At 36.6% G+C, this 15,378-nt stretch overlaps 1 protein-coding gene across 1 annotated transcript; it reads right to left on the reverse strand.

Annotated features, from left to right (window-relative positions):
• Positions 1–1,358: 1,358 nt before the first annotated feature.
• LOC108166209 (transmembrane protease serine 9-like) lies at positions 1,359–13,440 on the reverse strand. Its single transcript, XM_017304234.2, has 10 exons — positions 13,277–13,440; positions 13,051–13,201; positions 12,845–12,980; positions 12,501–12,761; positions 12,273–12,422; positions 2,538–2,703; positions 2,307–2,454; positions 2,082–2,214; positions 1,710–1,964; positions 1,359–1,626 (listed from the first exon to the last, which is right to left on the reverse strand). Exons 1-10 carry the CDS (start codon positions 13,344–13,346, stop codon positions 1,462–1,464), a joined length of 1,635 nt encoding a protein of 544 aa, XP_017159723.2. The 5' UTR covers positions 13,347–13,440; the 3' UTR covers positions 1,359–1,461.
• Between the last annotated feature and the right edge of the window lie 1,938 nt (positions 13,441–15,378).

Consider the following 15,378-nt stretch of genomic DNA (forward strand, 5'->3'; position numbering starts at 1 on the left):
TACCCCCTGTAAAAATTGTGGTTTAAAATACTTTTTTTATATATCTAAAAATAAGCAAACATTTATTTTTTGCTGACTTCGGGAAAGTTACCTTGTTTATGGGAATAATTTGACATCTTTCGCTGAAAAACATTCCTTTTTTTTTTCTTTCACTCAATGTATCAATATAGCCTGATTCCCACATGAACACAAGTTTAAACTCCATATTTGACCTCCAGCTCTGAATTGTCCATCCAACCTAGCTTTTATCCAGAACTTGATCAAGCTTAGATAAGAAACTGCAGCTACTTGCTGGTTATACACATGCAAAAATATATTGGAAAGTCAAGTCATAATGTAATTTAAAGTTAGATTCAAAAAGTAATGTGAAATTATTGTTTTCCTGTCACACCTTTCTTAATCTGTTCGTCTAATATCTTATTGTGCACAGGTTCCCGTTCCATCTTACTTTTTAACCTTTTGGAAGATTTTGATTGCATGTTTTGGAGGACAACCAATGAAAAAGATTAGAGGTTCTGTTACTGAGTGATATATGCTATATCCACCAGCACTGATTGCACAGGGAGAATTATCATATCTACATATTCATCTGTTCAACATTGGGAGATTGACATGAGAAATGGACATTATGTACAAGAGATTATGTAACTACTCAGTCAACTGCAACAGACTCATTACACTGGTAAAAAATATTATTTAATTTTGCACTGATCTTGCGTTTTCTATGCCTCTAAATCATTGAACAGTCAAAGACTGCACAACAGAAATACCTCATTCTTAACTGGTAATGGTAATATTTTGTTAAAGGTTACAAATGTGGTCCAGGGTGGGAAGGCTACGTCATGAACTCATGATTCATTACTGATCCCAAAACACCCACACTGCTCATTCTTTCTAAAGTGTAACATCATACATAATGTCCTCTCAGCAGTGCAGTTAATCGTACTTCTCTTGCTTACACTGTAAAGTTTTTCTTCGTGTGCTTTTTGCTTCTTGGTGTAAGATAATGTAAATGTAAATATGTTTTTTCACTTGTCCCTATGTATGTGTGCATTTATAGCTGGTTGACTATGAATTTCACCATAATGGAGCTGTAGTTTTAAAGTTTTAACAAATATTGTTTTGTTAATTAGGCAGATTTAACCATTTAATTTTTCTTGCTGAGGTAAAGCAATTATTCATTGCATCTTACAATGTTGAAGTGATGACATTCGACATTCGTACATGTCTCTGTTTTATTTAAAAAATATATTAAATGTCTTTGGGGGGTGGGGGGGTTTCACCAGGCAAATATTTTTATTTTGTCTGCATTTTTTTTCAATCTCACTCCCATGGATTAAAAATATTCAAAAGGCAAATACTAGGACAAGAGTTTATTCAACATCTTGATATTAAAGCAGCACATTAGCAAAACTGCCACAATTTCTGCTTCAATGTACAGTGACAGTGAAAAAAAAAGAATTATGTACATTTCTTTTCATTCACAACTTTGTTAAGCCAATGAAGATATTTAGAAATATCTGTGTAGACGTTGGGTACATCTGGGTAGTTACAGTAGAAGCCTCTGTTGAATGACACAACACCAACAGCTCTGCCATTACACACCAGAGGGCCACCAGAATCACCCTGCAAAGAAGAAGGATTTAACGTTTGACATTTATCACATGATGTTTAGACTATTATTTCTGATCAAAATACAAAAAGCAGACCTGACAAAATCCTTTATTTATACCAAATCCACCAGCACAGATCACATTGTGAGGAAGCATATTGTCCCATTTCTCCTGGCAGGTTTGTTGGTTTATGATTGCCACGTTCACCATTCTCAGGTCATCACTATGATCAGTTCGCTCAGTTTTTCCCCATCCAGCCACAGAGCATTCTTGATTATCTCGTAAAGGTCTCTCAGACAAAGGAAGGGGAATTGTTTTCACGTCATTGTTTAGAAGAACTTTCTCAGACAGCTGAAAAGACACAAAAAAGGAACATTAAGACTTTTTAACCTTTTTTTCTGTAGCAAGTCCAAAGGCAAATACAGAGATATTTGTGTACAATAAGTGTGCTTTGCTATGCATACTTACTCGAAGAAGCATGATGTCTTTGCCATGCACAATGTCCTTATACCCCTGGGGTTTGCATGTGGAATTAATGCTCACTTTTTTTATCTTTGAACTCTTGAGGTTGTGATCTCCCAGAAGAACGTATTTCAGTTCGCTGAAATTTTTGTAATTAAAAGTTGATTTCAAAACTAGTTTTTGCTCAACAGTCAAGCAGAAAATGCAAACGGAAGAAGAAAGAAAACTCACTTTTCACCACAGTGTGCTGCAGTGACCACATATTCCTCATTGAGCAGGAATCCTCCACATACGTGACCTACATTGCTTTGCACTGAGACCATGTACTGCATGGAGTCCTCTTGGACTTTTTCCCCATGTATAATCCTATTCCCATGGACTGTGAAAATATTCAAGAGACAAAGATTAGGATGAGGCTTTATTCAGCATCTTAAGATTAGATGTCAAGCTAAAGTCTCTTACCAGCTTGTCCGAGACATGACAGAACGTTGAGCAGCAGGAAATAACCCAGACTCTTCATCATGTCAGCCAATAAGGCTTTAGGTTTTTGGAAGGTGAAGTTGATGCTTTTATGCAAAAGTTTGTGACTAATGTTTGCATATCTGGGGCAATCTTTACACCACATCCCCTTTCAGAATATGCCAACAAGTTTGTAACTGTGTAGAACTTTGTGATCTTTGAACTTCTGTCAGTCGGATGTTAAATCAGTTAGTTGTCTTGAGGATTTCTCACATTTAGTCACATTGATTCGCCTCTTGTCCTGTCTTTTATGCTGTGTTCTGCTTAGTTTTGATGTTGCTTATTTGGACTTTTAGATGATTATTTACAAATCCAAAACATTTTTGCTCCACAGACTTTCTCTCTTTACACCCTGTCAGAACTAGCTTGACCATCTTTTTTTTTCCTGCTTCTTCACTATTGTACCCGCTTTTTGCGTTAAAATGTCAAGAATGTCCTGATCATGATTTTTTTTTTTTTTAAATACCAACCCATATAATTTGAGAATAAACACCAGCTGATGCTGAGTTACAGTTCAATAATGCTTTTAAATGAATAAACTCAGAATTCTGAATCTTTATTTTTGCTGTGAAAGAACACCACATTTTATTAGTGTTTTAGCTCACCTCTTATTAATGATGATCTTGACATGAGCGGTCTTGATGACAACGAGACGACTTGAATGAAGGTCGTGTCTGCAAGACTTTTGTTATATGTCAAAATTTAAGAATACCATAAACTGTAGTAAAATCTCTTTGGGTGATTTTATGTCTTTTGAATATCTTGGAATCGAGGTAAAAGGCCACAAACGAACTTTGACACTAATTCTATACAAAACTCCAACATATGAGGAAGGTTTCTTTACGGACTTGAATGAACTTCTATCTCTCATATGTATTGATTACGATTGTTTGATAATTGTCGGTGATTTCAACTTTCATGTTGACAACCCCCAAGATCGAGGGGCTAAAAAGCTTTGTAATCTATTAGAGAGTTTTGGTTTAACACAACATGTCAAACAAGCAACACACACTCAGGAACACACACTGGACCTGGTTATCAGTAAGGGTGTGAATATTTTCAATGTCTCTGTAACTGATGTCGCCCTGTCGGATCATTTTGCTGTTTTCTTTGACAGTTCTTTATCCGTTAATCCACTTGGACAAAAAGCTACTGTCACAAAACGTACATTCACAGAAAACACAGCAGAAACATTTAATCAAATCTACTCTTCTTCCTCACTCTTACACTATAGTGACGTAGATAAGTTGGTAGATGATTTTCAGTGCAAACTTTCAGATATCATTGATTACATTGCCCCCATTAAAGTGAAGGTTGTGACTGGTAGGAAGAAATCTCCATGGAGAAATGCACAAACAGTTCAATCTGCAAGACAACTCTGCCGTAGGGCCGAACGGAAATGGCGCAAAGCTCAACTGCACGTTTATTATGACATCTATAAAGAAAGACTACGTAACTGTCACTCAGCACTAAAACATGCAAGAGAGGCTTTCTTTGCAGATGTCATAAACAAAAATATTAACAATGCTCGAGCTTTATTTGCCACTGTTGACAGGCTCACAAATCCTCCGATGACGTTGCCACCTGAACTTCAATCTATTGCCGCCTGCAACAAGTTTTCAAGTTTCTTTTCAGAGAAAATTCAAAAGATCAGAGGATTAATCTGCACATCCACTCCAAAGACAGTACCAATGCTGGGATCAAACAAAACAAATGCAGAAAAAATGACCCAATTTCAACTACTTCATTATAAAACCCTAGAAGAAATTATAAGTCAATTAAGCTCCAGTTCCTGCTGTCTGGATGTCCTACCCACACATTTCTTTGAGAATTTTTTGCCTGTTGTTGCTAATGATCTGATCCAAATAGTAAACTCATCGCTCTCTTCATGTGTTTTTCCCCAGGCTTTGAAAACAGCAGTTATCAAACCACTGATAAAAAAGAACAATCTAGACAAATCCCTACTGCAGAATTACAGGCCGATCTCCAATTCATCAGCAAAATTATTGAAAAAGCAGTTTTTAAACAATTAAATAACTTCCTAACAATAACAAACTGCTTTGACTCCTTCCAGTCTGGTTTTCGTGCTCACCACAGCACGGAGACGGCCCTTGTAAAGGTGTTCAATGACATCCATATAAATACAGACTGTGGGAGAACCACAGTGCTGGTTCTGTTGGACATCAGTGCAGCTTTCGACACTGTTGACCACGACATTTTACTGAATCGACTGGAGAGTTGGGTCGGACTCTCCGGTCCAGTCCTCAACTGGTTTGAATCTTACATAAAGAACAGAGATTTCTTTGTTTCAATCAGAAACTTCTCATCAGAGAGGTCAAAGGTCACATGTGGGGTACTCCAAGGTTCAATCCTACGACCCCTTCTTTTCAATATTTATATGCTCTCACTGGCTAAGGTGACATAGGATTAGCTACCATAACTATGCGGATGATACACAGCTCTACACGATGTCACCAGGGGACTCTGAACCCATCCAATCAGAACAGATCAATGAGTGGATGTGCCAAAACTTTCTCGAGCTGAACAGAAACAAAACTGAAGTTATTATCTTTGGACCTAAAGAGGAGCGAACTAGAATCAATGCACTGCTTATTACAACTAAAAACCAGCGATCAGGCCAGAAACCTGGGAGTAGTGATGAACTCTGACCTGAACCTTCAGAACCACATTAAGACAGTCACAAAGTCGGCCTTCTATCACCTGAAGAACATCTCCAGGATTAGAGGACTTATGTCTCAGCACGATCTAGAGAAACTCATCAATGCGTTTATCTTTAGCCGCATTGATTAATACAACAGCGTCTTCACAGGTCTGACTAACAAATCAATCAAACAGCTGCAGCTGATCCAGAATGCTGCTGCTCATGTTCTCACTAAAACCAGGAAGATAGAGCACATAACACCAGTATTAAAGTCCCTACACTGGCTCCCTGTAGCTCAGAGAATAGACTTTAAAATATTGATGTTAGTTTATAAATCACTGAACGGTTTAGCACCACTTATTGCTGTACCAACCGTCTATGCTCCTCAGATTTTCTGGTTCTGGTCTGCTCTGCATCCCCAGAACCAGAACCAAACGAGGAGAAGCAGCATTCAGTTTCTACACACCACAAATTTGGAACAAACTTCCAGAAAACTGTAAAACAGCTGAAACACTGGGTGCCTTTAAATCTCAACTTAAAATCCACCTGTTTAGAGTTGCTTATGGCTAAATTGCGGGTTTTGATGTCTTTGATGTTTTTGATGTTTTTATATCTACTTTTCATCTAGTTATAACTTCTTTTTATTTCTCTTTCACACTGTCTATGTAAATCCCCCCCGGAAAACGTCCCAGTTAAACGAATCTATATCTAGGGGTGTGAGAATCCTTGTTAAATGACATCTTAACTAAAACTCTGAGGTGTGAGAATCCTTGTTAAATGGCGTTTTAACTAAAACTCTGAGGTGTGAGACGTTTAACTGAAGTCCTACAAGGGGTGTGAGTTTTAATGTTTTTATCTTTTTTAACCTTTTTTCTTTTTCTTTAAAAAAATTCTTTTTGTCTTTCTAACTATTTATTCACTGTCACATGCTGTTTTTATTTAAATTATGTAAAGCACTTTGAAATGCCTTGCTGCTGAAATGTGCTATACAAATAACATTTAAATGATTGATTGATATGTTTTAGGAAATCTGTGCTGTTTTGTTAATTAAAGGCATTTTAACAGCTACTGATAACAATTAAAGTTTACCTACACTTTATTAGAGCATTTTCTGTTAACTTAAGCAATTGAAATTCAGGGTGCTAATTGTTAGCTTCTCGGTATTCCAACTACTGACTTTTATGCCTTCCAGCAGCTAACAAAGCTTAGCTAAAAGCTGTTTTCCTGTTTGATGAGCAATGCTTCAATTCTAGATTTTTTAAATATATATTTACCCTGTCAAAAAGCATCTTGCAAGTCTTTACACCATGATCAGTCTGGATAATGCTACAAAAGATGACATCTTAGCTCTGCAGCCACGGCTTGAATTCTGGTATCAGTTCATCTTTACATGCAGACTGCAAAGCAACATCTGACAGGAAGCACCAACTGATTTGTTCAAAGATGTTTAGCACAGCTCTCTGATCTTCTGTTGTAATGCACTGACAAAAAGAGCTAAGCAAAGTGAAAAAGGGACAGCTAATAATATTGCTGTTGATTTGTTAACTGATAAATTCATAATTTATTTGTATGTCATGCTTTCATACTCAGTGCATAAAAAGTTAAACACAACAGTTTTTTTTATGAAGGAATCTGTCAAGATTACACCTACTCTGAATCTACAACAAAGACTTATTAGTTAATATTGAAATTCAGTAAGTCTGTTCAATTCTTATTTCCTTGGTAGTTCTATTTTTACCCATACCTTAATTTGTGGACTAATTTATTGTGGCATAGCACTTCAGTCTCCATTTTAGAAAATGCCCAAAATAATACTGTGGATACATCCATCCATCCATTTTCTTTACACCCTTGTCCCTTAGTGGGGTCGGGAGGGGTGCTGGTGCCCATCTCCAGCTAACGTTCCAGCGGCGAGAGGCAGGGTCACCCTGGACAGGTCGCCAGTCCAGGGCAACACAGAGACACACAGGACAAACAACCATGCACACACACACTCACACCTAGGGACAATTTAGACAGACCAATTAACCTGACAGTCATGTTTTTGGACTGTGAGAGGAAACTGGAGTACCCGGAGAAAACCCACGCATGCACAGGGAGAACATGCAAACTCCATGCAAAAAGACTGGGGCTGGGAATTGAACCCAGAACCTTCTTGCTGCAAGGCAACAGCTCTACCAACAAACTGCGCCACCGTGCAGCCCATACTGTGGATACATAAAAATGTTTTTGCTTTGATTCACATTTCTGCATAGAATTGTTTTGTGGCTACCAACATATTATGAGAATTTCAGGTCCAGCCTGATTAGAAGTAAATTTACTGAGAAAAGCGGATGTAATATGTATTTTTCTTTGATACAAGAACATCACTGTATGCTCAAACTGCATCGCCAAATGCATAAACCACATAGACCAAGCTTTCAGCATCTTAATTCCAGCAAAAAAAAAAAAAAAAAAAAATATCACTGGTAGAACATTCTGAGGTCTGGTTATATACATTCATGAGCAGATCATCAAAAGTTGATCAAAATCACCCATATGGTAATCTCTTGGTTAACCAAAAGTTCAAAACAACCTTCATTTTTTTCAAGTGAGTGATATGGGTTTATTCAAATCTAACCACAGTCTGCATAGGTGGCACCAAAAAACACACCTGTGAGTCGTGGAAGTGTAAATGGTTGTTTTCCTGTTCACTGAAACTATAACAACAAGCTTCAAGTTGTAAAACTTTTACATTTTCTATGATGCAACTTGCTTCACATGAGAGAGAATCTAATTTAGTTTTTTTTCTTGCAATAAAAATCTAGACTTCGTGCACCTTCTCAATACCAACCTCAGAAAAAAATTTAATTATACCAACTGGAAAATAGCCATTCTTATTAAGTATAAATCTAATTCCTTTGTTGTTTTAGTAGAAACCACCTATATAAAAACCCAGTGCAGCTTTTAAGACATTTTATTTAATCTTCTATTCAAGGAAAAAAGAAACTGTTATGTATTATAAAACATGCATCCATGCTGTAAAGCTCTTATTTTACTTGAGGATCTTTTTAAAGTAAAATACCTGGCAATACATGGCATCTGTTTAGATGTTAAGCACATTTGAACAGTCACAGTTTTTGTCCATGTTGCAAGTCACAACACGGATTTCCACTTTTTTAAAGATCCACCTGAATCAGAAGAAAACAAAGTTCATCACGTTTATGTGTTAGTTAAAACTTTACAAAAGTTGTTGCTTTGTGTACAAATACAGATACATCTGTAGCTTTAAACAGCTCACAAAATCTGAACAGAAAGACGGTTCTGATATCTCTTTCAGTTTCATCTGACCCCTTGCTAGTTGGAGTCAGCTGCACTCTCTTGTTTAGTTGCACTTTCAAGAAAAACACAACGAGGACTAAATAAATAAGACAAGCTTACATTGAGAAGCGTAAATGTCATTGACAGATTTGACTGTCAGTGACATTCAGATCATTGAATGTCATTGACAGTCAATCTTTAGAGTGTTGTGCATCTTCAACAAGGATTGTCAAATTAATGAAGACATTGTCATTTAATTTGAACTAGATGTACGTTATAAAACATTTATGTACTGTAATTCCATAAAACTCACTGTTTATTACAGTGTGCAGCCATGGCCACATAAATGAGGGGTATTATGTACTTTCCAGCTATGTAGTGCCACTTTACATCACAATCAAGTAACTATGTTACCTTCAGTTGTTATAAAATATTGAATATATCAAACATAACTTAAAACATAACTTGAAATAGCTACTTATCTCAGTCCCTCTGCTGGTGCTGCAAAAAAAAAGTTCTGACTAATTACTAGATTTTACAATATCATTGTTTTGTCAGAAAATGACAGAAGTGTGAGAAGATGAAGATGCATTAAGTCCTATAATAATAAATAATCAATTTATGACTATACCGATGCATTATCAGAGGGTTGAAAAGTAATATAAATTACGAATGTGCGTCATTGCAGACCCTCTCTGTGATCACAGTGTACTTGTGGTCTGAGTAAATGTGGTGTAGGGTAAACGGATGTGGGCGGTTACGATTAAAAACACATTTAACAGGAACATTTTACTCATTACTTGCTGTTACTTTGCCCTTTTTTTTTACCATTGCATGAAATGTTTTCTTTCTCTCCAAAACTTCTTGCACGTCTATTGAATGAAATTATAGTCCTCCATGTCTAACTTTCTTTTCTTTTTCTTTTTTTTTTTGCGGTGATGTTGCATCAAAGCCAAACAAAACCATTGTGCTGCATAACCTTAACTTTGTATTTTTGAAGCTTCAGCTCTAACTAAGCTCAAACTTTAGCACTTGTTAAAGCTTTTTTTTTTTATCTTCTATTCACTATTGGTGTTTGCGATGACATCACAAAACGTACAGATCGGCCGTCTGGAAAGAAACCATGTAGTAATATCCAAGGAAACAAGTATTGAAAATAGTAATCAAGAGAACAATGGGTGGTTTTCAAAGAAAATACGATATTTGATCAATGCACTTTACCCATAAAAATCCAAACATTTGATGCACTCAGAACTGCCTTTTGTTCTCAATGAAGCTGACCTGTTGAGTAACAAATGTGTCAGTGGCCTGCACAGTGGAAAACATGGATTTTAGAACAGGCAAAGTAAGAAATCTTTTTCGTGGCTGTCTTTTAATTTGAAAATCTGCAACTTGTCATTAAACTACATCAGTGTAAACGTGCATTCAATGCGCCTAAAATGAAAAATTCACTCTTGATGACTGTGTTTTATTTTTTGGCAATTTAACTTTATGAAATAATGCAGCATACTAGTTGTGCAAAGAAAAGACTCATCGTGTAATAATGAACATCACAGCCAACCCTGGAAATCTTTTACATGAGATTAAGCAAAGAGTTTTCAGTCAGAGGCCTTCGCTTCACCACTGTTGTATTGATCACTGCAATAGACTCTTTCTATCCACAATCATCCTACTAGTACAACTTCTTGAAAAATTGCAACTTCTACTTCCCCATTGGGATTAATCAATTATTTATGAACCCCATACTTTTTTATAACCACCAGACTGTCTTCACCTTGGTAACTCATGTTTACTAATGCCAATTGGTAAAAGATAATGTTTTTCATCTAATATCTTTGTCTCTGGTTGCCAGCGTTGGTCAAAGTTCAGAAATGTAATTTTCTCTAAAAAAAAAAAAAAAACTTTGTGCCATTTCTATAGTAGCAGCTTCTGGTTACCGTTCTATTTTTTAAGCTTTCCAGAACAATGAACAGGTCATTGGCTGACGTACTATTGCAACACGTTATACCTGCCACCTAAACTCTGAAGTACCATTATGACTCATTCTGTCTTTTCTCTGAAAACAGATAAGGATCTCAGCAATGACCTACTTTTAGAAAACAGGCTGAATCTGTTTAAACCATCTGAACCTGTGGATCTAAGACAAATCAAATTGCAGTTGCAGTCATGGGGCTGAGATAGCGATAGGACGGTTATGTAATTTCTTCAACATCATAACTGTGTCCTTGTGAAATGAAATCTGCAAAACCACCAGTGTTCTAAAGTAATGGATTTTTTTTAAGATAGATTATGTTTAGTCATTACTACTTGCAGTTCTAACATGTTGTTGAAATCTGTCATCTTTCTATGAGGAAAAATGAAGAAATCCTCAATCAACTTGTACTGAAAATCTTCAGATTACAGAATCCAGTATTGCAATAAACATTATTAGCATTCCACATGTTCAAAAAAGACTTATCTTAGATTTGTTACTGCTTTATAGCCAAACAGAATTTGTTATTCTGGTAAAGTGACACTGGCAGAGGCTGCCATCTGCATCAGTCTGTCTATATCAGTCTGTCTGTATCAGTGTCTGTATCAGTTTCTGTATCAGTCTGGCTGTATCTATCTGTCTGTATCAGTCAACCTGTGTCTGTCTTTCTAATCACTTCATCTGTATTTCGAAACAGTCACTAGACTTAAAAAAGCACAAGATTAACTATCTGCGATAACTACAAAAATAGCAGTGGCAAAACTTTACTCCATCCTTGGACCGATCTGGAAGCCTCACTAAGCATAACTTGATTTCAGTAACACAGACATTCATTTGACAAAACAAGCTTAGGAATGCCCTCTTGTGAAAGTGTAGATGAATGACAGCCACTGATGAAGAACTATATATCACATATGTTCATGTTTTGAGGTTTACTTTTTTTAATTTGTTGATATTCTCTCATCAAAGGTGGCACACATGCTTCAAACATGTGACAGATGGGGACTGAATAACACCTCTCTGTGTTCTGTAAGCAAAGTAAAGCTTTATCCTTTATGTGTGTTTTAGCAACTTTAGTACAGGAAAACATGCAAGTTTGCATACAGCATCCCTGCAGGAGGACTTAATGTTTTTCTATTGTAATTTTTTATAATAATTTCCTTTTTTTTTTTTCATTTTTTCAAACTTCAACATTTTTAAGTGTGATTGTATGTGCACATTAAAAAAAAGTAAAAAAAAACAAAAAACATGCAAAATCTGAGGCTTTCTGACAATCTTACGCAGCTTTCTAGGTTCATCTTTGAAACTAAAGAATTAATTCTACAAAACCAAAGAACAGGCGGAAATCTGCTATTTAGAAAGCAAACCCAGGTCTTATGAGTCCAAATTAATATCAGCAAGTTTAGTTGTCATTGATGACCTATAATGTAACAACTCAAATGTATATATGCTACATGCATTGCTGAAGTGTGGAGTATTTATTGTGGAATGTGATGAGCTATTAGAAAATTTGCTTTTTTAGTCTATCAACAGTTTTCTCTTTCTCAGTCAAATTTAAAGTATTTACAAAAGTTTTATTCCATTTCAAAGGTCTACATAAAATTTTCCATATCCGCTTTAGTAGAAATGAAACAACTCACAAGTTTTAAAACACGTTTTATTGCCTTTCATCCTGTGATTAAAGACCAAACACAGACAGACACAGAAACAGTAGGAGAAATATGTGCATAAAGTGTTACACTTAACAGTGCTTTTGCTTGCGAATCTTTTTTATCCAGGACACGTATTTTGATACGTCTGTATAGACGTCAGGGATATCTGGGTTACATCTACTGTTGAAGGACACAACGCCTGCAGCTGTCGCTCCACACACTAGAGGTCCTCCTGAATCACCCTGTGTAGAAAGCAGAGCTTAATACATTTTTTTCTGTTATGCAACACTTGGCAGCAATACTTTTAGAGGCATATGCACCTGGCAGAATCCTGCTTTTGCGTTATCTCCACCTGTACAGATCACATTGTTTGGAAACTTCGAAGATCTCCATTGAGCTTTACATCGCTTCAGATTTGTTAAGGTCACTTCAGCCATTTCCAACACATTGGAAGCTTTACCACCCTCTTTTGTGGAGCCCCAGCCAACGACGCGACACTTAGCATTATCTTTCAGTTTCATCTCACCCTTCGGTATTTGAATCGGCTGCACATTGTTGTTGAGTTGCACTTTCTTAGACAGCTTTTAGTGCAAGAAAAACACAATGAGAGATTTAAAGGTTTCAGAATATTCACTAAAATTTAAAAAGTAAGAAACAAACTTACTTTGAGAAGCATAATGTCATTGCCAGATGTAACACTGTCGAAATCTGGGTGCATGCACCGGGTTACGTTATATCTCATTGTGCCATCATCGACTTTCTTGAGGTTGTGAGTTCCAAGTACAACACTTGTAGGGTTACTAAATGGAAAAAAAAAGATTTAGTCTTTAGTATTTAAAAAAAAGCATTTACAAAGCATTTAAAACTCACTTTTTATCACAGTGTGCAGCCGTGACCACAAAGTCTTCGCTGATGAGAAATCCCCCACATTTATGCTGACCCCTGTCGTTCTGAACCGAAGCCATATAAAGCATCAAACGATCAGGCACTTTTTTGCCATTAACAATCTCAGTCCCATGAGCTGTAAAAGCAAGAATATGAATAAGCATAGGTTTCTATTTCAACAAAGAACAATAAATAGATCTTAAAATATCACCTTTTTGTCTGAGGACTGCCAGGACAAGAAAGAGCATTAAGACCCGCCACGTCGCCATCATTTTTATCATCACCCTCGCATATTGTCGTCTGAGGATTGAAGTATTCTCTTATATACAGCCTGTGGTTTTTATTGAACATGTCATTGAAGCCCCCCCTGTCTTATGTGTGATCATTGTGCACCTGTGGTCAGTAACCCAATGGTAGCTCATCGGGTTAAAGTTACAGTAAACAAAACCTACGTGGTTCTTGCTGGAAAACTTGAAGCACATGTGCTCTGTGCAGCTAGAGGGTGAGCTCAGCATACATGTTAAAAAGTAGATGACAAACTGAAACCACCCTCCGAGGTTTTGGGTCTAAAGGTCTCTCTTCACTGTTGCCCTTTGAGCACCTTGACGCAGCTGTTTTCGCACTCTCAGCCTACGAGTCTCCTTAAGAACAGTGGAGCAAATAGTGAATCTATGAAACGCCTCTGTCATTGTTATAAGGTTACCATTCACAAAATCCATTACACTATTTCTGTCCCAGCACAAATGGCATTATCAATAAGCCATTTTTTTTAAAATTTCCTTTTCACTGAGCCGCCTCAAAGCTGTCAGCTGAAGTGTGAAGTACCATTATGACTCATCGAGTCTCTTCTCTGAAATACAGATATGACTCTCAGGTAGTGATAGACATTTTGAAAAGGTAACTAATCTAATAGGGTCAGTTTAAATCATAGAAACTTCTAAAATTACACGAAACAACCATATGCATGAGAAGCACTTATGCTCAGCCATAGTGGTGATGTCTCCATGTCAACAGGGTTCATCGGGCCTGGGTGAGAGCAAAGTTGCAGGATTATGGATTGGCACAAAGAAGGAATGGTAAAGCCACATTGTGAGATTTTGAACAGGCCTGTCTAAAGACTGTTTTTCCTCATTTCTCCCAGAAAAAAGTATGTTTTAGTAGAAATAGCAGCCTTTCACAAAACCCGTTTACTCAATTCAAACTTGCACCAAACTGAAAGAGAGCTCTGTCTGGATTGTCAGTAACACGTGTCACGAGTAATCAAATCATAAGCAGACAATCATCAATACCTCTTTCAGGTATGAATTCAAACAGAATCCATACGGCATTAAGATCTGAATTACCATGAGCAAATTACTAAACTTGCTGAGTCACACGGACAGCTTAGAAGTAGTAATCATTGTTCAGAAAGGGATTTATTTCTGATTCGTCTGAGTCACATCAGATGATATTTTTGGAGATTTCCTGAAAGCATTCTGGTGAGATCAGTTCTGAAACAGCACATCACCTTTACAATGAGAATCAAACAACTCCTGTTATCCTGTAATTTTAGTTACAAGATGCATATTCATACAGTCTGAGCGTAGCTTAATACTCTTTACACAAAAACACTTTTTAATGTTAATCGATGTCAACAAGACACATATAAATGTCTCAGTTACACCAAAGTGTTTTTTCTTTTCAGCCTACACCAAATATTACGTGGCTTGCAAAGAATGCTGCTTTCATTTCTAATAAACATTTCAGTTGACATTATTAACTTGCTGGACTTGTTTTTTTTTTTTTTCTTGCTACCATGAAAAAGCATTTCCTTGCACTGAAAGATTATCTTGTGAGTGTCATCAAATTAAACCACAAAGCTCCATGTTCTTTGAAACAAATGTACTGACAAAACTCAAAACCACAACCTATAATCTCTTGCACCTCAGCTTCCTGCTTCTGATTTGCTCTCACGGTTGTGAAATGAAGTCAGCAGTCGAACTCAGCATCAGTACCTCATCTTTGATGTTTTTCATCTTCAAAAATAAAGTGCATGCTCCAGTAAGCCTCCATTAAAGCACAGTATTTGGTTAGTTATTGTTTGTAAGATTTCCAATTTCCTCCATAAATGGAAATTATTTTCTGTAAAAAAATATATATATAATTTGCAGAAGCTGCCTCAAGCAGAGAGAGACGGGTGGGCACTCACTGTTCGAAAAGAGTTCACAGTGTGACGGACTTTGTGTTAATTTTATGAATTGGTATTCTACTTTTGAAGTCTCACGTTTTTTATTGTCCTGGTTCCTTAGGCAATCAGTCTTGCTCCATTTGTAC

Source organism: Poecilia reticulata, chromosome 4, assembly GCF_904066995.2.
Source record: "Poecilia reticulata chromosome 4, P_reticulata-male-v2, whole genome shotgun sequence".
NCBI lineage: Eukaryota > Metazoa > Chordata > Actinopteri > Cyprinodontiformes > Poeciliidae > Poecilia > Poecilia reticulata.